This window comes from Plecotus auritus (assembly GCF_963455305.1).
Source record: "Plecotus auritus genome assembly, chromosome: 6".
In the NCBI taxonomy this organism is placed as follows: domain Eukaryota; kingdom Metazoa; phylum Chordata; class Mammalia; order Chiroptera; family Vespertilionidae; genus Plecotus; species Plecotus auritus.
The window spans coordinates 44746731-44773025 of NC_137773.1; the positions used below are offsets into that span (position 1 = coordinate 44746731).

The 26295-nt window shown below is 39.6% G+C and overlaps 1 protein-coding gene across 1 annotated transcript in view; it reads left to right on the top strand.

Annotated features, from left to right (window-relative positions):
• Nucleotides 1–26295, top strand: part of HSPA4L (heat shock protein family A (Hsp70) member 4 like) — a 59366-nt gene that overhangs the window by 18561 nt on the left and 14510 nt on the right. The window contains exons 8-18 of the mRNA XM_080672109.1: nucleotides 2149–2393; nucleotides 2519–2595; nucleotides 4046–4197; nucleotides 5316–5428; nucleotides 7977–8110; nucleotides 10734–10933; nucleotides 13717–13812; nucleotides 20772–20909; nucleotides 22441–22566; nucleotides 23074–23181; nucleotides 25257–25376. Coding sequence (XP_080528235.1) covers nucleotides 2149–2393; nucleotides 2519–2595; nucleotides 4046–4197; nucleotides 5316–5428; nucleotides 7977–8110; nucleotides 10734–10933; nucleotides 13717–13812; nucleotides 20772–20909; nucleotides 22441–22566; nucleotides 23074–23181; nucleotides 25257–25376 — 1509 coding nt within the window. The remainder of the gene's footprint in view (nucleotides 1–2148; nucleotides 2394–2518; nucleotides 2596–4045; nucleotides 4198–5315; nucleotides 5429–7976; nucleotides 8111–10733; nucleotides 10934–13716; nucleotides 13813–20771; nucleotides 20910–22440; nucleotides 22567–23073; nucleotides 23182–25256; nucleotides 25377–26295) is intronic.

Below are 26295 nucleotides of genomic sequence, written 5' to 3' on the forward strand. Positions count from 1 at the left end.
TTGGGTCCACACCAGCAGTTGGACATCCCTCTTGCAATCTGGCTCCTAACTGCTCACCTGCCTGCCTGCCTGATTGCCCCTAACAGCCTCTGCCTGCCAGCCTGATCGCCCCCTAACCACTCCCCTGCCAGCCTGATTGACGCCTAACTGCTACCCTGCCGGCCCGATCGCCCCCAACTGCCCTTCCCTGCCTGCCTGATCACCCCCAACTGCCCTCCCCTGCCGGCCCAATGGCCTCCAACTGCCCTCCCCTGCCGACCTGGTCGCCCCCAACTGCCCTTCCCTGCAGGTCTGGTCCCCCCCAACTGCCCTCCCCTGCAGGTCTGGTCCCCCCCAACTGCCCTCCCCTGCCAGCTTGGTCGCCCCCCAACTGCCCTCCCCTGACAGCCTGATCGCCTCAACTGCCCTCCCCTGGTTGCCTGTTCGCCCCCAACTGCCCTCCCCTGCTGGCCTGATCTTCCACAACTGCCCTTCCCTGCCAGCCATCTTGTGGCAGCCACCTGGTGACGATGTGTGGGGTGGCCATCTTGTGATGACATGAGGGCACGAGGGCCACCTAGGCTTTTATTAGTATAGATATATAAAGCTCTCACTGGCACCATACGCATGCGTGTTTTGATCTGTCATTGTCAATCGTGAATTTGGTTGACACTTCTATCATAGAGAAAGGGTGAATAGCGATATTAAAATATTTCTTCTAATTAATTTCCTTTCAATGTGCACAAATTCGTGCACCGGGCCACTAGTAGTTTATATGACTATAACATCATCCTTGTAATCAGAAAATTAGATGGAGATGACTCACACTGAATGTAGGGTAGTTTTCTGTAAACGGTTTCTTTCTTGGTAGTTACTCTTGAGTTTTCACTTAAGGAAAAGTAAATGAAAATTTTCTTTCCTTTTTGTAAAAACCTTAGAGTAGTGATCATAGAACCCTTTGAAAGTTTGATAAAAGCTATTCTCTCCAGAAGGATGTACATTTGTACAAGTCACATACTAATACAATTTTGCATTTAATTTTGCATGATACTGGACCATGTGAGAAGTCTGTGCATGGATTCCCTGTGTTAGTCTGTGGGAGAACATCCCAGTCAGATTATGCCCACTTCCTACTGTCATGTTTACCACTATTCCACCACCCATCCTTGTGAGGGAAAAAAAGCTGCCAAAAAATACAAATAGTGGGATTCTATGTTTTAGTAGTCACTTTGTAAGTAGGCATTTTTGCCCTCTACTGTGGGGAGAGAGACTACACATCTTGGTCCTATGACTTTAAGAGCTCTAGAGTTGAAGTTCTGTGACTTGTCTATTCCTGTTCCACCTGATTGCTAGCTGGGGCTTATTGCTCAGCATGCTTACCATGTCAAATCCTTGTCATTCTTCTTCATACTTCTCGGTGTTCTTTTTTGTTCTCATGTATTCTTTTGTTTTTCTGTATTTTTATAAAAATAGACTCGTTTTTTAAAAATAATTGAAGTTCTACTCCCTGAACTATAAATTGACCAATTATAGTATTTTAGGTTTAATCTTTGGATCAGCTTTTCTTGGCTACTTTATTTTTGGTTATATATTTATGACTATTTCTTTGTTCTGTTAAACTTAGTTTTTGGGCTACCTGTTCAGTGCTGTTATAGAATAAAAAGGTGTGTAATGATAAAGTTATAGTTGTTGTAACTCAATTATTTCAGAATTAGAGTTATTTTTTTTAAATATAGTTTTATTGATTTCAGAGAGGAAGGGAGAGGGAGAGAGAGATAGAAACATTAATGATGAGAGAGAATCATTGATTGGCTGCCACCTGCACATCCTATACTGGGATTTGAGCCCACAACCCGAGCATGTGCCCTGACCAGGAATCGAACCATGACCTCCTGGTTCATAGGTCATTGCTCATCCACTGAGCCACACTGGCCGGGCTAGAGTTATTCTTAAATTATGATATGTTGATCTGTAACCTAAAGCAGATAATTCAGAGTGAGTACATATTCTGGCCAAATATAATTGATATAAGTGACTTCAAATTTGGTACCCCAGTGGTTTTTGACAAGTTTTTTGTGTTTGATTTTATTTTAATTTTAAAGGGTATTTTTCTTTGTTTGAAAACATCTATATTTCTGAAAATTCCGTTCTGGTTTTTCAATTAAACAGGTCTTGGCTACTACCTTTGATCCGTATTTGGGTGGCAGGAACTTTGATGAGGCTTTAGTAGACTACTTCTGTGATGAGTTCAAGACCAAGTATAAGATAAATGTGAAAGAAAATGCTCGAGCCTTGTTGCGTTTATATCAGGAATGTGAAAAACTAAAGAAGCTAATGAGTGCAAATGCGTCAGATCTTCCACTGAACATCGAGTGTTTCATGAATGATCTTGATGTTTCTAGTAAAATGAACAGGTACCATGTATGTTTTCAGTTGGGAAAGTGTTTGCTTATTTTATAATGTTTAGATTCTGTTATTTTAGAAGGTATGTTTGATTTTTAGGTTTCAAAATAGTGAATTTCATTTCATTTTTCCACAGGGCTCAATTTGAACAATTATGTGTTTCCCTCTTTGCCAGAGTTGAACCACCATTAAAAGCAGTACTGGAACAAGCTAGTAAGTGGAGATTATTGGACTAACCATGGAAACTGTAGCATGGTGTTATCCACGTGATTTTCAGCCAGTGTGCTGCAAGAATTTTTAAAACATATAATATCTGACTATTTAATCAGGGACAATGACATTTATTTCCCTTAGATTATCAAATAAAAAAATGACAACAGCCAGCACAACAATAACCATCCACTGTGAATGAATCAAAATTATACCTATTTTTTGTGAGATCTGCAAAAAATCTAATTTTGGTGTGCCACAAAATTTTAGTAATTAGTTTATATGTGCTATGAGAGGAAAACGGTTGAAAATCTCTGGTGTTGGAAATGGTAAAACAATAAACCTTCATCTTTTTTTTTTGAAGATTTGTATTCCTCATTTTAGAGGAGGAGATTATGACTCTTTATTCATAAAAATAAGGTAGTAGAAATCTGGGTTCTTGAGAACTTATCCTGGTTCATTTTATTGTTTATATCATAAAACTAATGCTAGTAAAAACTGAGGTGTTTAGAAGATTTCTAAGATGAAAGTAAAGTAGAAATGGGTCCCTAGCTGGTTTTGCTCAGTGGTTAGATCATTGGTCTGTAGATTGAAGGGTCTGATTCCGGTCAAGGGCACGTAACTCAGTTGCAGACTCAATCCTCAGTTCTGGTCTCCCCAGTTCTGGTCGGGGCACATGAAGGAGGCAAGTAAGCTATGTGTCTCTCACATCAATGTTTCCCTTTCTCTCTACCTCTCCTCCCTTCCTTCTACTCTCTCTAAACATCAATAGAAAAATACCCTCAGGTGAGGATTAATTTTTTTAAAAAGCAGAAATGGGGATATGCTTGCTTGCTTGTTAAAGTTTTTAGTAATAATTAAAAGTACCTTCTGTGGGAAAAAATTCTAATGAAAACTGTTCCCAAGGAAAGAAGTGTATTTTGTCCTGGAAAAAAATTCCTTTCTGTGTGGATTCGGGAGGTGAAAGATAAAACATTGAAGGACTCTGGAGAGTCCCTTTAAAGCCCATGAGGCCCTAGCTGGTTTGGCTCAGTGGATAGAGCATCGGCCTGCGGACTGAAGGGTCTCAGGTTCGATTCTGGTCAAGGGCACATGCCGCGTTGTGGGCTCGATCCCCAGTAGGGGGCATGAAGGAGGCAGCCACTCAGTCATTGATATTTCTATCTCTCTCTCCCTTCCTCTCTGAAATCAGTAAAAATATATTAAAAATAAGTAAATAAATAAAGCCCATGAGGTGCTTGTTCTTATTGCCACTCAGTCACCAAGTGCAGTGCCTGACACATAGATAGTATTTATTAAACTTCGCCTTTTATTTGCCCATCTTCTTTCTTTTTATTTTTGTTTTGAGCAAATGAAATATTCACTTTTTAATAAAGTACTTTCCAAGGTCTACTTTTTACATTGTTACAAAGAATACGTTATTTTTCTCAATTAAAAACATTTTGCTTTCCAGACTTACAGCGTGAAGACATAAGTAGTATAGAAATTGTAGGAGGAGCAACTCGAATTCCTGCAGTAAAGGAACAAATCACTAAATTCTTTCTTAAAGACATAAGTACCACATTAAATGCTGATGAAGCTGTTGCAAGAGGATGTGCATTACAGGTATGATTAATATTAGTTTTATTTTGGAATGTATATTTTTCCAGAAATATGGTGACTGACCTAAAAGGAGTTTAAATATTATCTGGTCTAACCACTTGTCAATAGGCTAAAAGTAAATTGAAATTATTCCTGAAAAGTAAGTCTTATGTCTTCCCTAATTTTCATTTTTGTTAAGTATATTTTTATTGATTTCAGAAAAGAAGGGAGATGGAGAGAGAAATAGAAACATCAGTGATAACAGAGAATCATTGATTGGTTGCCTCTTGCAGGCCCTTTACCAGAAATAAAGCCTGCAACCTGGGTATGTGTCCTGACCAGAACTGTACCATGACCTCCTGGTTCAGAGGTCGATACTCAACATCTGAGCCACACCAGCCAAGCTATTTATAATTTTACACTATCATAAAACAGTATGTCTATAACTCTATAACATTTATTTTATGAATCCATATAATCCCATTAAAAATTCTTTTTTGGGGTTTTAAAATATTTTTGTATTAATTTTTGTAAGATCACAGAAAAAATACTCTGACACTTTTATTATATATATATATATTTTTTTTAAATATATTTTACTGAATTTTTACAGAGAGGAAAGGAGAGGGATAGAGGGTTAGAAACATCGATAAGAGAGAAACATCAATTCAGCTGCCTCTTGCACACTCCCTACTGGGGATGTGCCCGCAACCAAGGTACATGCCCTTGACCAGAATCGAACCTGGGACCCTTGAGTCCGCAGGCTGATGCTCTATCCACTGAGCCAAACCGGTTAGGGCAATATATATATATATATTTTTATTGATTTCAGAGAGGAAGAGAGAGGGAGAAAATCATGGAACAGTTGCCTCCTGCATGCCCTACTGGATTGGTCCTGCAACCCAGGCAAGTTCCATGACTGGAAATCGAACTGTGATCTCCTAATTCATAGGTCAAACACTTAGCCACTGAATCACACCAGCTGGGCAACACTTTTAAATTTTAACTAGTTTTACCATTAAGCAGTAATTTTAAAATGTAACAATTTTATTGCAAGGACTTTATTAAGCAGTTTAATCAAGGGTGATCTAGTGTGTGCTTTGTGTTTGTTGATTTAAATATGATGTACATTTTATTGGCAGTGTGCGATTCTCTCACCAGCATTTAAAGTGCGTGAGTTTTCCATAACGGACATTGTTCCCTACTCAATCACATTGCAATGGAAGACCTCTTTTGAAGATGGAACTGGGTCTGGGTAAGTTACTTTTTAATATGTTTTGATCTGTCATTGTCAATCGTGAATTTGGTTGACACTTCTATCATAGAGAAAGGGTGAATAGTAATAAAGAGGTAATATGCAAATTGACCATCACTCCAACACACAAGATGGCCGCCCCCATGTGGTCAAAGATGGCCACCCCCGTGTGGACACAAGATGGCCGCCACGAGATGGCTGGCAGGGGAGGGCAGTTGTGGGCGATCAGGCCAGCAGGGGAGGACAGTTAGGGATGACAGTGCCTGCAGGGGAGGACAGTAGGGGTGATCAGGCCTGCAGGGGAGGGCAGTTAGGGGTGACCGGTCCTGCAGGGGAGGACAGTTGGGGGGAACCCAGGCCTGCAGGGGGGGCAGTTGGGTGGTACCAGGCCTGCAGGGGAGGGCAGTTGGGGGGACCAGGCCTGCAGGGGAGGGCAGTTAGGGGTGACCGGTCCTGCAGGGGAGGACAGTTGGGGGGAACCCAGGCCTGCAGGGGGGGCAGTTGGGTGGTACCAGGCCTGCAGGGGAGGGCAGTTGGGGGGACCAGGCCTGCAGGGGAGGGCAGTTAGGGGTGACCAGGCTGGCAGGGGAGGGCAGTTAGGGGCAATCAGGCCAGCAGAGGAGGGCAGTTAGGGGTAATCAGGCTGGCAGGGGAGTAGTTAGGCATCGATCAGGCTGGCAGGGGAGTGGTTAGGGGGTGATCAGGCTGGCAGGCAGAAGCGATTAGGGGCAATTAGACAGGCAGGCAGGCAGGCAAGTGGTTGGGAGCCAGCAGTCCTGGATTGTAAGAGGGATGTCCCAGATTGGTGAATGTGCAGGCTTGGCTGAGGGATACACACCCCCTCCGTGCACGAATTTCGTGCACCGGGCCTCTAGTTTGTGTGTGTGTGTGTGTGTGTGTGTGTGTGTGTGTGTGTGTGTGTGTATATATATATGCATTACCTATGGACACAGACAATAGGGTGTTGAAGACTTGGCTCGGGGCTGGAACCAGGTGGGGGAGGGCAATGGGGAAATAAAGGGGTATATCTGTAATACTCTCAACAATAAAGATTTAAAAGAAAGAAAATATATGCATGCCAAAACCGGTTTGGCTCAGTGGATAGAGCGTCGGCCTGCGGACTGAAGGGTCCCGGGTTCGATTCCGGTCAAGGGCATGTACCTTGGTTGCGGGCACATCCCCAGTGGGAGGTGTGCAGGAGGCAGCTGATCGATGTTTCTCTCTCATCGATGTTTCTAACTCTCTATCCCTCTCCCTTCCTCTCTGTAAAATATCAATAAAATATATTTAAAAAAAGAAAATATATGCAAAGTTAAATTTTAAAGTAAATGTATCTTAGTGACTGCAATAAGAAAATAGAAGGTAGTGGGTTCTTGAATACTGGGATAGAGAAATGGTCCATGAATGTGAAAATTTTAAACCTTGCCTACTTAATAGGATGATGCTATGTATAGAAGAATGTGTTTCTGGCCCTACCCAGTTTGGCTCAGTGGATGGAGCATCGGCCTGTGGACTGAAGGGTCCTGGGTTTGATTCCAGTCAAGGGCGCGTGCCTGGGTTGTGGGCTCGATCCCCAGTGGGATCGTGCAGGAGGCAGCCAATCAATGACTCTCTCTCATCATTGATGTTTCTGTCTCTCTCTCCCTCTTCCTTCCTCTCTGAAATCAATAAAAATATATTTTTAAAAAAAGAATGTGTTTCTGGGACACTGTAAACAACAGTTATAAAACCGTTACACTACTTAATGAATAGGAATTGCTTTGTAGGTTTTTAAATTGCCCGTACTGGAGAGAAGAAAATATTACAAATGACATTATTACATCAATTTAAAAAATTGAAATATGAATTATACATTAAAGTATCAATGTAAATTTATAAAGTTGACAGTTGTACTGTTCCCATGTTAGAGAATATCCCTATTAAAAAATACACATTGAAGCATTTAAGGTAAATGGCCATAAATGTATGTAATAGCCTCAATTGTTTCAGAAAAAAATATACACATACATTGACAGTGTGTGTACACTCCAATTATGAAACAAATGGGGTTAAAATGTTAATAGTAGCAAATATAGGTAAAAAATATATATATATAGCTGTTACTTGTCCTGTGTTTATTCTTGTACAATTCTGTGAGTTTGAAATTTTTTTCAAATAAAAGTTCCTTTTTAAAGAAGCTAGAATAAAAAAAGTTCCATATGACAAGTATTTTGGAAACTAATGGGTAGGATTTGGTCCTCAGATGTAAGCAAAAAACAAACAACAACAACAAAACAATCTCTCGGTATTAGCCTTAACATATACCTATTCTCAGGAACTTTTTTTTTTTAGTGGCACTATTATGATGACAGACATTCTAAAATCTTTGAGCCATAGCCAGTCAAAATCCAGGTTAATAGTACAAACAATTTATTTTTCTATACTTTGTGCATGGAAAGAGGCCTTTATAATTGCTACTTATGAATTAAAAATGAGGTGTATTCTCTAATTATTTTCATAGGCAACTTTCTATTTGTTTTAAACTGCGTGTTTTCTCACTCCGTGTTAGGGAATGTGAAGTATTCTGTAAGAACCATCCTGCTCCATTCTCAAAGGTCATTACTTTCCACAAGAAAGAGCCATTTGAGCTAGAAGCGTTTTATACTAATTTACATGAAGTGCCTTATCCTGATCCAAGAATTGGTAAGAGAAAGTTTTCATGAATTTTTTATTTTTGTAAATAATACGTTAATATTTGAATTAAGGAAACAAATAAGTTGATAGTTAAGCTAAGCCAGCACTGGATTTTAAAAGAAAGATATTCCATACCTTTTTCTAAACCTGTACTTTGTTAGTGCTCAGAGTTGATTTCTGGAATAACAGCAAAGTTTGAATATTTTTAATTTATTTTGACATCTATAAAGTGTTCTGTAATTGGCCTAAAAGGTTTGGGTAAGGATTATTTTTTATGGAAAATGTCTAATCAGTAAATTGAAATTGTGCTGCCAGACTTACTATATATTGTGATTTTAATCTTATGCTCACTGGTGGCAAATAGCAAGAGTATCATTGGATTGATTTGAAAGTGAGAATAGGAGACTATAGTATCCATTTTAGTTGGTAATCTTCCTAAAAAATATTTTAAAAATCATGATTTTATATCATTTAGAAGAGAAGGGCTCTGGACATCGTGGTTCATTGTTTAAAGTGTCAGCCTGTGCACCAGAGGGTCTTGGGTTCAATTCCAGTCAAGGGCACTTACCTGAGTTGGGAGTTTGATCCCCAGCCCCTATCTGGGTGTGCCTGTGAGAGGCAACCAATCCCCGTGTCTCTCTCACATCAATGTTTCTCTCTCTTTCTCTCTCCTTCCCCCGTCCCTTCCACTCTTTTAAAATCAATGGAAAAAAATATCCTCAGGTGAGGATTAACAACAAAAAAAGAGAGAAAGAATAATTCCTAAGTTTTAAAATTCTCTATGTATTGCTTTTATTGACAGACTAGAAAGGGTACATTATAAATATTTCAAGTACAATATTTAAATCAGGAGATATTAATTATTGAAGGTGTTATTCATTTGCTAGGGTTTTTAAAAAAAAGTACCACAAACTGGGTGACTTAAACAATAGAATTCTGTCTCACAGTTCTGGATGCTAAAAGTCTGAAATCAAGGAGTTGAGGACTATGAAGGAGGGATCCATCCATTCTAGGCTTCTTCCCTTGGCTTGTAGGTGGCCATGTTCACATGACATTCTCTCTGTATATCCGTCTCCAAATAAACATACCAGTCATTGGATTAGAGCCCAGTCTGATAACCTCATTTTAACTTGATTAACCTCTGTGAAGACCTTATCTTTAAATCAGGTCTCCTTCTGAGGTATTGGACAGTAGGACTCAATATATGGAGGGCAGGGAGAGGAGCATAATTCATCCCACAACACAGGTCATCCATATTGTTTACTACTCATTTTTTCTGCCTAGTATTCTTTCTCTACTATGGATATCATTATTTGAGATTTTTAAAAAATAAAACATTAGATTTCTTTTTTTTTAATCCTCACCCAAGGATATGTTTTTATTGATTTTAGAGAGAGGGTAAGGGAGAGGGAGAAAGAAACATTGATCAGTTGCCTCCTGACCAGGGATTGAATCTATAACCTAGGTATACACCCTGACTGCAAATCGACCTGCAACCTTTTGGTGTACAGGACGATGCTCCAACCCATTGAGCCACCTGGCCAGGGCAGCATTGGTAGATTTCTTTTTTTTCTACTTACATAATTTATTCCTTAATGTACTTACGTATTTATTTTTACATTTGCCTTAAGTTATAAATAATTCAAAATAATTGCATGATCTATAAATATCTCTATATATCAAAATGACGATTTAATAACTTAATGGTGAATGTTTCGTCATTTGTGTTTTATCCCTCTACCATTTTAATTTTGAAAAATTGCAAAGCTATAAGAAATTGAAGGAATAGTTTAGTGCAGCAGTCACCAACCTTTCGGACCATCAGTGGTCCGCGGACCCCACTGGCTGGCAACCGCCTGTTTAGTGAACACCATATATTCACCTAGATCCAGTTGCTAACCTCACAGATATATACACTTTTTGACAAACTGTTTGAAAGTAAGGCATAAATATCACAACAACTCACCACTAATTATATGCCATAGGTGTCTTAAGAAGAACATTCTCTTACATAAAGACATTATCATACCCAAGAAATTTATTATTGGAATAATACTGTTTACTATACAGTCCATATTCAAATTCCTCTGATTATCTACAAAGATAATCTTTGTAACTGTGCTTGAAAAATTTATATGACCTCTGTAGGTATTAGTGACTGGATAACAGCAATTTTGCTATAGGAAAAATCCAAAAATTTTAAGTCATTTTATTTATGAATTACCAAGATGATTATGATTTGCATAGCTTGTATCAAAAAGGGGTAATTTTATATTTGGTTTTCAAACTCAGAAATTTGAATTTTATTTTGGTTTTAGAGCATTAAAAACGTACTTAAAAGTTATATTGCCTTGAGTCAGATTGTCCTTGGTTAAAATTCCATCTCTCCTTTTTTCTAGCATTGTTGATTTTGGACAGGTTGCTTACTCTTTCTAAGTCTTTATACCAAATTTATTATGGTATGAAAATGATCTGGGGAAAATACCTGTCCTGTAGTAATTAATCTAGATTTGGTAATAATTTTATAATTATTTGCCAGCATTGGAAAGATGATAGTCAAATTACTGAATTGAATGAATTGAATGAGTTAATCTGAGGCCCATGTATTGATCAAAGCTCTTTTTTCTTTAAGGGAGCTTCACTATTCAGAATGTTTTTCCACAGTCTGATGGTGATAGTGCTAAAGTGAAGGTAAAAGTTCGCATTAATATCCATGGAATATTCAGTGTGGCTAGTGCATCAGTAATTGAGAAGCAAAATATAGAAGGGGATCACATCGATGCTCCTATGGAGACAGAAACTTCATTTAAGGACGAAAGCAAAGATGATGTGGTATGTAAAAATTCTGTTTCAAATTCCTCTAATTAAATATATAGTACTGGAGGCCTGGTGCATGAATTCGTGCCCAGGTGGGGGTCCCTCAGCATGACCTGCAGGGATTGGACCAAAACCTGCCGCTCCTGCTCATCCTGGCCCTGCAACACCAGGGGGAGGGACCATGGGAGGTTGGCCAGCCAGCCCCTTGATTGGGCCGATGGGGCCAACTGGCCGGGGGGGAGGGGCCGAGGGAAGTTGGCCAGCTGGGGTGGAGGGGCCCAAGGAGGCTGGCCAGCCAGAGGGAGGGACCCCAGGAGGTTGGCCAGCTGGCCTCCCAATCAGGGCCTATTGGGGGGACCGGCCAGCAGAGGGGAGGGCCCGCGGGAGGTTGGCAGGTGGGGGGGGGGGCACGGGAGGTTGGCTGTAGGAGCACACTGACCACCAGGGGGCAGCTCCTGTGTTGAGAGACTGCCCCTGGTGGTCTGTGCACGTCATAGCAACTGGTCAATGTGCAGTTGTTCGGTGGTATCAGTCGCTTAAGCTTTTATATACAGGCAGTCCTCGGGTTATGTTGGACTCGACGTACGTCATTTCGTGGTTACATCGCCATCTCCCATCCTATATAATAAAACCGTAATATGCAAATCAACCAAACGGTGGAACGCGCGGTCGCTATGACACACACTGACCACCAGGAGGGAGATGCTCAATGGAGGTCAGTGTGCTCCCACAGGGGGAGCACTACTCAGCTGGAAGCCGGGCTCATGGCTGGCGAGCTCAGCGGTGGTGGCAGAACCTTCTCCTGCCTCCGCTGCAGGTGGGCAGTAAGGAGCAAGGGGTCCTGGACTGCGAGAGGGTTCAGGCCGGGCTGAGGGCCCTCCCCCCCGTGCACAAATGTCGTGCACCAGACCTCTAGTTTATTTATTAAAAAAAAAAATTCTGGCATTTCGATGTATGTACATATGTGCTTTATGTTTTTTATTATTTATTTACCACAAGTAAAGGTCAGGAATTGCTATCTTTTAAATTTTTTTTACTGTTTCACTTCATTACTGCTGTGTATGTGCTCCATGTGAGTGACGTAGGTGCTTATATAGGTGGGTTCCAACTTACGGTGAAAATCGCATAACGTCGCGCCATAGGAACGGATCTTTCGATGTAACCCAACTATCTACTGTATAGAGATAGTAGAGACCTACACTGGAGCAATTTTTTAAACAAATGATAGGTCACTTGCTAATGGTCTTGATGGCACAAAGGACATTATTATGTAGGAAAATACATACATTAACAAATTAATTGAATGATTTTCAGAAGCATTGTCTTCTGAATGTGAACAAGTTTTAGAACTACCTTAACCAATTTATTTGGTTAATTTGCCTTTAGATGTATAAATATATACACACTAGAAGGGCTCTTTGAATAAGTATAAAACAAAAATGCCAAGTGATAAAGCATTTTGGCCTTTTAATTGGCAGCATCTTTTCTTAGTACTACAAGAAATGGAGTAAATAATGTAATTGTGTCTTCCTACATTACATCAACTCACCACTGTCACTTTATTTTTGTTATTTTTAATCCTCACCTGAGGATATTTTTTCCATTTTTATTTTTTTTATTATTTTTTTAAAAATATATTTTATTGATTTTTTACGGAGAGGAAGGGAGAGGGATAGAGAGTTAGAAACATCGATCAGCTGCCTCCTACACACCTCCTTCTAGGGATGTGCCCACAACCAAGGTACATGCCCTTGACAGGAATTGAACCTGGGACCTTTCAGTCCACAGGCCGACGCTCTATCCACTGAGCCAAACTGGTTAGGGCTCCATTTATTTTTAGAGAGAGTGGTTGGAGAGGGAGAGAGAGAGAGATCTGTGTCAGAGAAACACATTGATTGGTTGCCTCCTGCATGCTCTAACCACTGAGCACCAGCCAGAGCACCAGTGTCACTTTTTTCACCTATTCTCAATCACAGGGTTGAAGAAAATGTACAGTTAGAAGGTGCAGGAGGAGTTGAAATAACAGAAATAATTGTCCTTTTATCGACAAAGAACACTTACAACTTGTTTTTCTCTTTGGCACAAATAAACTTATTTTTTTATTAAAGATAGCCTTCTGATTATCCTGTATGTACTTAACTCCAGATATATTAGAAGACCTAAATTATACTGATTCCTGAATTCTAAGCTTTCTTCTCTTTGGAAGGACGGTCAAGGATAAGATTTTAAAAGCCAGAAAAATCTAATACTTAGTATTATTTGCCAAATAGAGAGTCCATTTTGGCAGCCTTAACTGGTTGAAAGTTTGTCTTTTAGACATAAAAATATTTTTTTTATGTTATAATAATTCAGAGACATCCACTTTGACAATTTTGCTGTATTTCCTTGAGTATTTTACTACATTTCAAAATATTATTGAATTTATGAAGTACATAAGTTTTGTATCTTTTTCACTTCATTTTCCCACATTAAGTTCTTTATTGACATTTTTCATGTGAAATTTAATAGGGTTTTTTTGTTGTTGTTCTTGTTTGTAAGCTTCCTTTTGTGAATTTGACTTGAAATTTTTCCATTTATTATGTGTGTGTTTTTACCACAGGTGAATCACACAAGATTTATTCACAGCATCAAATAGATCTTTTCATTTTAATTACCTGTTATTTGTAGTTATTCTCATGATTGAAAACAAGCTTCTATTTTACTGTTTACATGGTTCAAAACAGACTTGAACTCTAAGATGCTGTTTATTTAAAAAAATAGATACTACAAATACTATCAATTACTTTTTTTCTTTTCAGGATAAAATGCAGGTTGACCAAGAAGAAAGCCATCAAAAATGTCATGCTGAGCACACCCCAGAAGAGGAAATTGATCATACAGGAGCCAAAACAAAGGTTTGTTTTACTATTTCTATGGTTGTGTCTTATGGGGATTGAATAATTCAAGTTTATGTATTTACTTTATAATGTATGTTTTTAATACACTTGATTTTTTGATTTTTTAAATATTTATTGTTGAGAGTATTACAGATGTCCCCCATTATTCCCCCATTGACCCCCTCCATCCGGTTCCTGCCCTACCCCAAGCCTTCACCACCTTATTGTCTGTGTCCATCAGTAATACATATATGTATATCTTTGATTAATCTCTTCCCACTCACCACACCCATCTTCCCTCTGAGACTGACCAGTCTGTTCCATATTTCCATGCCTCTGTTTTATTCATCAATTTATCTTGTTCATTCAATTTCTTGTTCATTTATTTTGATATTTAGATTCAATTATTGATAGATATGTATTTATTACCATTTTATTTTTCATAATTTTTATCTTCTTCATTTTCCTCTCCTTAAAGAATACCCTTCAACATTTCATATAATACTGGTTTGGTGCAATGAACTCCTCCTTTAGCTTTTTCTTGTCTGTGAAGCTCTTTATCTGATTTTTAATTCTAGATTATCACTTTGCTGGGTAGAGTAATCTTGGTTGTAGGTCCTTGCTATTCATCACTTTGAGTATTTCTTGCCACACCATCTGGCCTGCAAAGTTTCTGTTGAGAAATCAGCTGATAGTCATATAGGTGCTCCCTTATTCTTTTGCTTCTTTTAAGACTCTCTCTTTGTCTTTAAAACTTGGCTTTTTAATTATGATGTGTCTTTCTTGATGTGACCTCTTTGGGTTCCTCTTGTTTGGGACTCGGCGTTTCCTGGACTTGTAAGTCTATTTCTCTCACCAGGTAAGGGAAGTTTCCTATTATTATTTCTTCAAATAGGTTTTCACTATCTTGCTCTTTCTCTTCTTCTGGCACCCCCATAATGCAAATGTTGGTAAGTTTGAAGTTATCCCAGAGGCTCCTTACACTATCTTCATACTTTTGGATTCTTTTTTCTTCTTGCTCTTATGGTTGGGTATTTTTTTTTTTTTTTTTTTTTTTTTTTGCTTCCTTATATTCCAAATCATTGATTTGATTCTCCGAATCCTCTGCTGGTAAAAAACCCTATAAATTATTCTTTATTTCAGCTAGTGTATGCTTAATTTCTGACTGGTCCTTTTTCATGTCTTTGAAATTCTCACTAAGATCCTTGAAAGGCTCACTAAGTCCTGTGAAGCTCTTATTAAGATCCTTGAGTAACCTTATAACTATTATTTTGAACTCTGTATCCAGTAGATTGCTTGCTTCCATTTCTTTCATTTGTAACATGTTTCTTTGTCTCCTCATATTGGCTGCTTCCCTGTTTATTTCTATGTATTAGGTAGAGCTGTTATGTCTCCTGGAATTGATAGGGTGGCCTTGTGTAATAGATGTCCTATAGGGCCCAGTGGCTCAGCCTCCCCAGACACCTTAGCTGGGCACTCAAGGTGTGCCCCTGTGTGGGTTTTGTGCACAGTCTTGTAGTTGAGCCTTGATTGTTGTTGGCATCACTGGGAGGAATTGACCTACAGGCCAATTGGCTGTGAGGACCAGCTGCGACTACAGTGGAAGAACTGCTGTGCATGAGACAACCCTGTGGAGCAGGACTTGCTTCAGTGGGACTTTGGTGCTCTCTGAGTCTTCCCCTTGAGTGTGTCATTTGTCGATGTGAAGAATTGTAATCTGGTGTGGTCTGAAGCTGTCTACTGTGCACACTGGCTCTGGGGCCTCCCAGCAGGAGCTACAGAGAGATCTACAGATTGCTGCTACTTGTATTGGGCTAGGAAGTGCCTAGGCGAGACCCAGTTGTGAAGCAAGGCAGGCTGGTGCTAGTGCTGGGTCTTGGGCCCTTTATTGATAGGTTTGTGACAGGCTGACTCCAGTTGCTGCTTGTCTTAGAGATTTTAGCAAAGTCTGAAGCCTGAGCCAGAACAGGCCATTCATATAGAAAAGTAGCTGCAAACAGCTTGGGTGGGGCTGCAAATTGGATGGGGCAGGATCTCAGGGAATCATCAGGGCAGAGAAAACAGTGTGGGCCATGATGATGGAAACTCAGATATGGATGCCAGTCCACTCTGCCATAGGGGAGGCACCAGCACAGGAACCATGAACCCTGTGAGCACCCTAGGCTGTGAGAAAGCCACCCCCCGAGTTCCTGCCTTGATATCTGACAGTCCAGTTCCTCCCCCTATGTTCCTGAATTTCCCCAAAGCTTCTGCCCAGCACTGGAGCTCAGAGGAAGCTGGACCATGAAAGTTTGTGTGTGGGCCCTTCAAGACGAACATGTGGGTCTCCAGCAGCCTCCATGTCACTCAGCCATAATCCCCACTGGTTTTACAGCCTGAAGTTTCAGGAAGAGAAGTCTGGGCTGGGGTTCTGTGTGGAGCTGGGATTCCCTGCATCTCATGTGAGGCCTTCAAGATTTCCTCCCATTTAAAAATAAATGCCACAGGTGGTTGTCAGACAAACCTGTTCTATGACTCTGCCCCTCCTTTCTTTACTTAGAGAAGTAAAATATAATGTTTTCTCTTCTTTACTTCTCTAGTTGTAGGACTTCCATTCAGTCAGATTTCAGGAGGTTCTGAATGATGGTTGTTCTGTATTTTAATTGTAATTTTGATGTGATTGTGGAAGGTGGCAAATACTTGAGTTTACACCACCATCTTGGTTCTCCAATCCTATATAATAAAAGGCTAATATGCAAATCGACCGAAAGGCAGAATGACCAGTCGCTATGATGCACACAGGGGTCAGACGCTCAATGCAGTACGCTCCCACAGGGGGAGAACCACTCAGCCAGAAGCCAAGCTCATGGCTGGTGAGCGCAGAGGTGGTGGCGGGAGCCTCTCCCACCTCTGCGGCAGTGCTAAGGAGTGGCGAGCAGGCAGGCAGTAAGGAGCAAGGGCTCCCAGACTGCGAGAGGGCGCAGGCCGGGCTGAGGGTCCTCCCCCTCCCAGTGCATGAATGTCATACACCGGGCCTCTAGTATACTTGATATTTTTAATCTTATTAATATGGAAATGTAGAGAAAGCACATAACCAGAATAAATACATTTCAAATATTTATATTATAGAAGATATTTTAAAGAATGAACTTGATAGCACTATACACTGAGTGGGCAGATTATTATGATCTCTGAACACATAATAATCTGGCCACTCAGTGTGTGTGTGTGTGTGTGTGTGTGTGTGTATATATATATATATATATTATATATATAAACACACACACACACACACACACACACACACACACACACACACACACACTAGAGGCCCGTTGCAGGAAGATTCCTGCAATAGGACTTCCTGCGGTGGTCTGCTTCCCTCCCTTCTCCACCGTCCCACCTGCTTCCCTCCCTTCTCCACCGTCCCGCCTGCTTCCCTCCCTTCTCCCCCGCCCCGCTTGCTTGCTTCTCCGCAGCTTCGCTCCCTTCTGCAGAGCTTGGCTTCCTTCTACGCTGTCTTCAGTCTTTGCTCTGCATCTGGATATGCAAATTAACCGCCATCTTGTTTGGGTTAATTTTCATACTTGCTCCTGATTGGCCGGTGGGTGTGGCTTGTGGGCGTAGCAAAGGTACGGTCAATTTGCATGTTTCTCTTTTATTAGATAGGAGATATACACACACACACACACACACACACACAGACACACACACACACACACTAGAGGCCCGTTGCAGGAAGATTCCTGCAATAGGGCTTTCTGCAGCAGTCTGCTTCCCTCCCTTCTCCCACACCCTGCCTGCTTCCCTCCCTTCTCTGCAGTCCCACTTGCTTGCTTCTTTGCAACTTCGCTCCCTTCTGCAACACTTGGCTTCCTTCTACACTGTCTTCAGTCTTCACTCTACTCCTGGATATTCAAATTAACTGCCATCTTGGTTGGGTTAATTTGCATGCTCGGTCCTTATTGGCTGGTGGGCGTGGCTGGTGGGTATAGGGGAGTGATTGTTTATTTGCATATTACTCTTTTATTACATAGGATATATATATAGTAGAGGCCCGGTGCATGAATTCCTGCATGGGTGGGGTCCAGCCAGCCTGGCCAGGGGGAGGGGACATGGGTGGTTGGCCGGCCTGCCTAATGGTTGAACTCCTGGTGAAGGGACAATTTGCATATTAGCCTTTTATTATATAGGATATACACTGAGTGGCCAGATTATTATGCGTTCAGAGATCATAATAATCTGGCCACTCAGTGTATAAGTAAAATTAACTTTTTGGTAAGAAAAATGTATTTTTTGGTAACTGTTCATTAAAAATACAATCTCAGAGAAAATAGAAAATGGAATAATCATATGAAGAAAACTTAAATTAGCAGTAACACTACATCTTAAAGTTAACTACTGTAAGCATTTGGCTGCATATTATAAAATATTTTTCTTTGTGCAAAAACAAATATTTTTAAAGTAAAAATATAAAGGATAAACGAGTCATTGTTTTATGAAGACATCATTGCCTTTCTCATACTAAGCAAGATAAATCAAACAGAAAAAGTTATGAACCATATGATTTCACTTACATGTAGGATATAAAACTGAAAGCAAATGGACAAACAAGAAAAACAAAAATTCAGAAAACAGTATGGTGGTTATCAGAGGGAAGATGGATGAGAGTATTGAAGGGTAAAGAGGGTCAAATATATGGTGACAGAAGATGGGACTTTGGGTAGTAGGCACATAATACAATATACAGATGATGTATCATAGAAATCTACACTTGAAGCCTATATAATCTTATTAACCAATATCACCCCAATACATTTAATTTTTAAAAATGACATCATTGCTGATAAAAGGAGGGAGAGACCCTACCCCCATCACCCAGATAAATGTGGCTACAGTTCTAAACTATCATCTTAAACAGATTGTTCTAACCTGAACAGAATTAAATCTGTGTAGGTTAGCTATATAGATTTTTCTTCAGAGGTTATATTCAGTTTTAACTCTTAGGCTCTTAAGTAATTTAAAACCTGAAACCTATTTTTATAAATTTTTAATTTTACCTAATAATTTTTGCTTTTGTTTATGGATATACAGTTTACCTACCATACAATTCACCCATTTAAGTGTACAATTCAAGGGTTTGTTTTTTGTTTTGTTTTTCAATCCTTACTCGAGGATATTTTTTCCATTGATCCTTACAGAGGGTGGAAGGAAGGAGGGAGGTGGTGGGGAGAGAGAGAAACATTGATGTGGGAGAGACACCACAAACCCTGACCAGGGCTGGAATCGAACCTGTGACGCTTTGGTGCACGGGCTGATGCTCTAACCACTGAGCAAAATCGGTCAGGGCTCAATGGTTTTTAATAAACTCAGATTTTTTGACCATTTTCACAATCAATTTTCTATTTTCATCACCACAGAGAGAAGCCCTGTACCCATTAGCAGTAACTCCCTATTTTTCCCCAGCCCTCTTCCTGCCAGTCCTAGGCAACCATTAATCTTTCTGTCTATTTGCCTATTGTGAACAGCCTCTTTCACTAATGTTTTTCAAGTTTTTCCAAGTTGTAGGATGTATCAGTACTTCAATCCTTTTTATAGCTGAACTAGTAGCCCATCACGCGATATCACACTCAGTAGGCTGCCTGCCGCTTCCATGGGAGCCAGCGGGAACTGCAGCGCACCGCCGGGAGCCTCGCTGCTTCAGTGGGAGTCATGCAGCTTCCACAGGAGGCAGGAGGGACCTGCATTCATTCCATGGGAGACGGGAAGGAGCCGCACTGCTTCCGTGGGAGCTGCGAGGGTCCCACGCCAATTCCGCAGGAGGTGGGAGGGAGCCGTGCCACTTCCGTGGGAGCCGGGAGGGAGCTGCGCTGCTTCCATGGGAGGCGGGCCCGCCGTCTCCTCTCCGGGCCTGCGCTGGGCTGCGGAGGCTGCAGGCCAGCACCCCTGTCCCTGTCCGTGTCCGCTCCAGCTCTGTGGGGCCGACCCAAGCCAGGCACAGTGATGAAGCAAGCATCCCGCCAGGCCGCTCACGCTGCCTGCTTTCAGAAGCCACACCCCCGGGACTGGGGGACTCCGGTGGGGCTGAGAGGACTGGGCGCCGCCATCTTGTGGCTATGGGCACCTCCATCTTTGTGATGGAGTGATGCTTAATTATCATATTACCCTTTTATTAGGTAGGATAATACTGCATTGTATGAATGCATACCACATTTTATTTACCTACTAGAGGCCCGATGCATGAAGATTCGTGCAAGAATGGGCCTGCCTTCCCCTGGCTGCTGGCACTGCCTTTGCTCTGGCCAGAGCCGCATTTCTGCCTTCGCTACGGCAGAGCCACCTTTCCGCCTTCCCACGCTGCCCAGAGGCCCGGAGCTGCAGGGGAGGTGCAGAACACTTGCGTCGTTGCCATGGCGATGACACGAGCATCCTGCCCCGCCCCCAGCTGCTCAGTGTCTGCATATGCAAATTAACCCACCATCTTTGTTGGGTTAATTTGCACACTCACTCCTGATTGGCTGGTGGGTGTCACAAAGGTACGGTCAATTTGCATCTTTATCTTTTATTAGTGTAGATTGATCAGCTTGGGCATGTACCTAGGACTGGAATTGCTGGATATATGGTATCTCTGTGTTCATTTTTTGAGAAACTGTTTTCTAGAATGGCTCTAATTTACAATCTTGTCAGTAATGAATAAGGGTTCCAATTTCTTCACATCCTCACCAACTGTTGTCATTTTCCATTTTTTATATTACTGCCATCTTAATGGATGTAAAGTAGCATCTCATTATGGTTTCAATTTGCATTTCCAACTCAACATATTTTATATAAAAAGACTTAATGTTCAGAGTATAAAATGTTATCAGCATTAAAGTAGTATTTTAAAATATAGTTGATAAGTTTTGTTTAATTTTACTTTCGTTTCATCTGAAATTACTCGTAAATCTATTTTTAAACTCGCTTTAGAAATTTATTATCCTCTTGCTTTTTTTTTTCAGTCAGCTCCCTCAGACAAACAAGACCGATTAAACCAGACCATTAAAAAAGGAAAAGTCAAGAGTATTGATCTACCTATCCAGAGTAGCCTGTGTAGACAATTGGGCCAAGATCTTCTCAATAGCTACATTGAAAATGAGGTATATAAATCTGAGTTGATGTTGAAATAGGTAGTAGAGTATTCTGAGATTTTTGTAGAAGTCAACAGTTATCCTCCCAAATGAGGTAATTAGTCTATAACTACTAAGAAATTATTAAATAGATCATTGAACTACTTTATTTTGGGCAAAATATTGAGCTGTATTAATGTCATGTACAGTACAGTTTCATCTTAGTTATATGAGAAACATGATTATCTCCACTATAGAGGAAGACTAGTCCAACAATAATGATTCCTACCCCTTTTAGTCTGTCTTTAACAGTAACACTCAGCAGATACCTTATGGGGAAGTAATAGCAGCTCCCCTCTTCTAATGTGTTGTCCTAAAAGATTATTGCTCTATTCAAAATGCTTTCTGACTTACAATTAATACTTTGTAAAATTTGTTGTCATTCTTGAAATTTTCCTTACATGTCTAAATATTTAATTTTAGTCTCTTCATTGAAGAGTTTTGTTTCTTTAATAGTAGTTGTGTAAGAAGTAATTTATTTTTATTTATTTATTTTTATTTCAGAGACGGAGAGGGAGAGAGAGAAAACATCAATGAGAGTCATTGATTGGCTGCCTCCCGCACACCCCCCACTGTGGATCAAGCCCACAACTTGGGCATGTGCCCTGACTGGTAATTGAACTGTGACCTCCTGAATCTGAGTATGTACAATGACATGGTCTATGTGGCTTTTTTAAAATATAAATTCTAGCCCTAGCTGGTTTGGCTCAGTGGATAGAGCATCGGCCTGTGAACAGAAGGGGTCTCGGGTTCGAAACCAGTCAAGGGCACATGCCCAGGTTGCGGGCTCAGTCCCCAGTGGGGCTGTGCAGGAGATAGCTGATCAATGATTCTCCCTCATCATTGATGTTTCTATCTCTCTCTCCTTCTTCCTTCCTCTCTGAAATCAATAAAAACATATTTTAAAAAATAAAAATAAATAAATAATAAAATAAGAATTCTAATCCACTTTCTGTCTCTACAAATTGGCCTATTGTAGATGAACGTAATCATACAATATTTATTGTATAAATGTAGTCATACAATATTTGTCCTTTGGTGTCTGACTTATTGCACTTAGCAGATGTTTTCAAGGTTTATCCATGTTTTAACATGTATCGGAACTTCTGTTGTAGGTTAATATTCCATTGTGTATATGTACATTTTATTTATCCATTCATCTGTTAGTGGACAATTTCTACCTTTTCACTATTATGAATACTACTGCATTGAACCCTGGCATACAAATATCTGTTTGAGTTGCTACTCTGGATTTATACCTAATTGCTGGGTCATATTGTTATTTGAGGAACCACCAAACTTTTTTGTCACTGCAGCAGCAATGTACATTTCCAACAGCAGTGTAAAAGTGTTTCATATTCTGCACATCTTCACCAATAATTGTTTTGTTTTTTTAGTCATCTTAGTAGGTATGAAGTGATATTTTCATTGTGCTTTTGATTTGTATATCCCTAACTCCCTAATATTCTTAATGGCACCTAATCTGAAACTTTTTGAACAGGGGAAAATGATAATGCAAGATAAATTGGAGAAAGAGAGAAATGATGCTAAGAATGCTGTTGAAGAATATGTATATGATTTTAGAGACAAGCTGGGCACTGTCTATGAAAAGTTCGTCACTCAAGAAGTAAGTCTAGCTCTGGTCAAGTGGCTCAGTAGGTTGGAGTGTAATTCCTTACACCAGGAGGTTTTGGGTTCTATTCCCAATCATGGCATATATGGGAGCAAACCGATTGATGTTTCTCCTACATCTATGATTCTCTTTCTCGCTCACCCCTCTCTCCCTCTGTCTGTCTCTAAAAATCAATAAAAAACATATCCTCAAGTGAGGACTGAAAAAAAGAAGTATAAATTTTACAGTTTTTTACTAGAACTACTTAAGTGTTTGCGTGTGACTGCTAATACAAATTATGTAAATAAATGTGTTAAATGCATTATTGTCAATCTTCTTGAGCACATTTAGGGATGGTTCTTATTTTTCCAATTAGCAGAAGTATGGTGAAGAACATATTTATAAATAAAAGTCAAAAAATACGAAATTCAGTTTTTTATATTTGAAAACATTATGTCCTTCATTAAACGTGTATTTCTAAGGAGAGCATTTTTAGTCACTGTCTTTTAAATGTATATCTAGGACTTGAATAAACTGTCTGCAGTATTGGAAGATACAGAAAATTGGCTTTATGAAGAAGGAGAGGACCAACCTAAACAAGTTTATGTGGATAGGCTTCAAGAACTAAAGGTAAATTTTTTAAAGTCCATGTTAGTGTAAAATAGAACATTATTAAGTTTTCCTAAAAATTGGTTGTAAGAGCACAGTGTATTTTTTTTCATAAATATGTAAGAAATTACTAAGGCAGACATGTGTAAGAGGAAATGTTCTTTCTCATTTAAAAAGCATTTTGAGAAGTGAGCAATGCTGTATGTAATTGAAATCAAATAATGATAATCATATTTGTCATGATTCTCAGATATAAATATTTAGATGACCAGAATGTTAGTGTTACTTTAACAAGCCATATATTTCTGAGATGTCATTAAAAGTGATTTGTCAACTTGACCCCTTCTTATTAGAGGAGTCACGCTTCCTCAGCTTTTCTCCCCCTTCACTGGTTTGATTTTCACACTGCAACTGTGGGGACACTTGGTCAGTAAAGAACTTCAAAAATTTCATTTTTACAAAGAAATAAGGAGACGTGGTCACCAGATTCCCTTCTTCTAGGCCAATGGTTTGATTTTAAGAAAAGACCACTAGTAATCCTTTTCACCTGCTTACTACCCAACCCTCCTCCTATCCTGAAAAAGAATTAGTTTGATTAGAAACTCAGACTGGAAGGATGACAGGGAATTTTAGTCTTTCCTTCTTAGTGTGGATCATAGTGGTGCTTAAATGTGTACATGAATTACCTAGGGCTCTTACTGAAATGCAGATTATGATTCAGTATATCGAGGTGGGCCCAAGATTCTACAGTTTTAACAAGCTTCTAAGAGATTCTGATGCAGTTGGTCCCTAAATCATTCTTTGAGTAGCAAGGGACTATATAGAAGCTAAATAATGGCATTAATAAGGATTTCTAGAATATGGGAAAAAGCAACCTGTTAACTGGAGGATGGGGGTGCAAAAGAAGTTAAGCAAAAGAAGTTAATATCTTTAAACAATTACTTTCATGCCAATAAATTACTTCCAAAGGGAATAATTATAAAGCAACTAGTAAACACAAGCTTATGACAGCAATACACAGCTTTATCACATTTTATCTTCTTGGTGGTTTTACTCCCTATCTCCCTAAGAGAATACATGTATTTTGGGCCATAGGAACAGCCAGGTAGCTAACGCTAATAGAAATAGCTGGAAAAGCCCAGAAACACCCCAAATGGATATTTAAGTGCCTCAAATGTATAATTAACCATAAAAATGAATGCTACATAAGTTTTTATAGGCTTTACTGTTGTTTAAGATGGCTTTTAGAAATTTAAAATGCAGTACTTGCTTCTTCTTCAGATATCCTATCGGATAGGACCTATCCTATATAATAAAAGGCTAATATGCAAATTGACCCAATGGTGGAACTAATGGTCACTATGACATGCACTGACCACCAGGCGGCAGACGCTCAATGCAGGAGCTGCCCCCTGGTGGTTAGTGTGCTCCCACAGGGGGATCACTGCTCAGCCAGAAGCCGGTTCACGGACATCCCCTGAGGGCTCCTGGACTGCGAGAGGTGCAGGCCAGGCTGAGGGACCCCCTGCAAGTGCACGAATTTCATGCACCGGGCCTCTAGTATTTATAATGAAAAGTATGATGTAAAGACTAAATGCAATATGGTATCCTGGAACAGAAAAAGATGAAGTCTAAATAAAGGATTTCAATTAATAGTAATGTACCAGGGTTGGTTTCTTAGTTTTGACAAATACACTGTGCTGGTATAAAATGTTAACATTAGAGAAAAGCGATGAGAGGTGCTTGGATCTATCTTTTATTTTCTTTGTAACTTTTCTGAACATCTAAAATAAACTGATTCTTATTTAAGTATGTAAACAATTTGAAAGAAAATAGTTACTCATTCTTCTATATTATTCCTCTCCTAAATGTTATAGAGGCTATTTTAACATTTAGAAACTCCCCATTCCAGGGCCCAAAGATTTTTTTTTCTGAAAAAATACAAAAATTTATTTTTTAAAGCACTGCATTTATAATACAGTATACATTTTTAAACTAATGAATATACATAATATACATAATATTCAATGTCTTCTGTTAAAAGGTTTTTTTGTTAGTAACTTTTTCTTTTAAAAAAAACTTACCTATCTTAACAGAAATATGGCCAGCCTATTCAAATGAGATACATGGAACATGAAGAGAGACCAAAAGCTTTAACTGACTTGGGAAAAAAGATACAACTTGTCATGAAAGTGATAGAAGCATACAGAAACAAGGTATTGAATTCATAAAGTCAACTGATGATAATGGCATGAGGAGTACATGGTGAGCGTGGGGCAAATCTAAAAGTTCTCAGCTACAAAGCTGTAACAGTTGTTGCTACCAAATTTCAGAGACATTGTGCACCAAACTTGAAACTTTCCTTTTTTTATGAGAATTGTCAGTAAATGATATTACTGCATTTAAAATACAGTGCAGGTATGTGATTTTCATTGTTTTAATTCCCTAAAACCACATTACAAATTAATCTAGTGACCAAATCCATTATTGGTCATTATTGATATAGTGAGAGAAGTTTTCTTGGACCTTTTTTATTACAGGCTTTTTGTGACTGGACTCTGCTAGCCTTTATTTTTGTCCTGTGGCCTCTTTTTCTTTTGGTTTTCCTCTGTCTTCTAACTGGAAGACAGAGGGAAACCAATCCCTCCTGCAATCCCCTGTACCCATGGTTCTTTATATACATACCCAAATCTATATTATTACCCTTGACCTTTCCACTGATTTTAAGCTTCAAAAATTTAGTTATGTAAATTATATCTCCACTTGGATATAACAATAAGATTTAACAAAATTAAGCTTATTGTTTTTTCCCTCTAACCAGAGGTTAGCCAACTTTTTCTTTAAATATTTTTAATATATTTTTTATTGATTTTCAGAGAGGAAGGGAGAGAGATAGAAGCATCAATGATAAGAGAGTATCATTGATTGGCTGCCTCCTGCATGCCCCACACTGGAGATTGAGCCTGCAACCCGGGCATGTGCCCTGACCTGGAATCAAACCATGGCCTCCTGGTTCATAGGTTGACGCTCAACCATTGAGCAATGCCGGCTGGGCCAACTTTTCTTTAAATGAACAAATATTTTAGGTTTTTCAGGCTTTATCTCTATACAGCTATTCAACTCTTCATTGTAGTG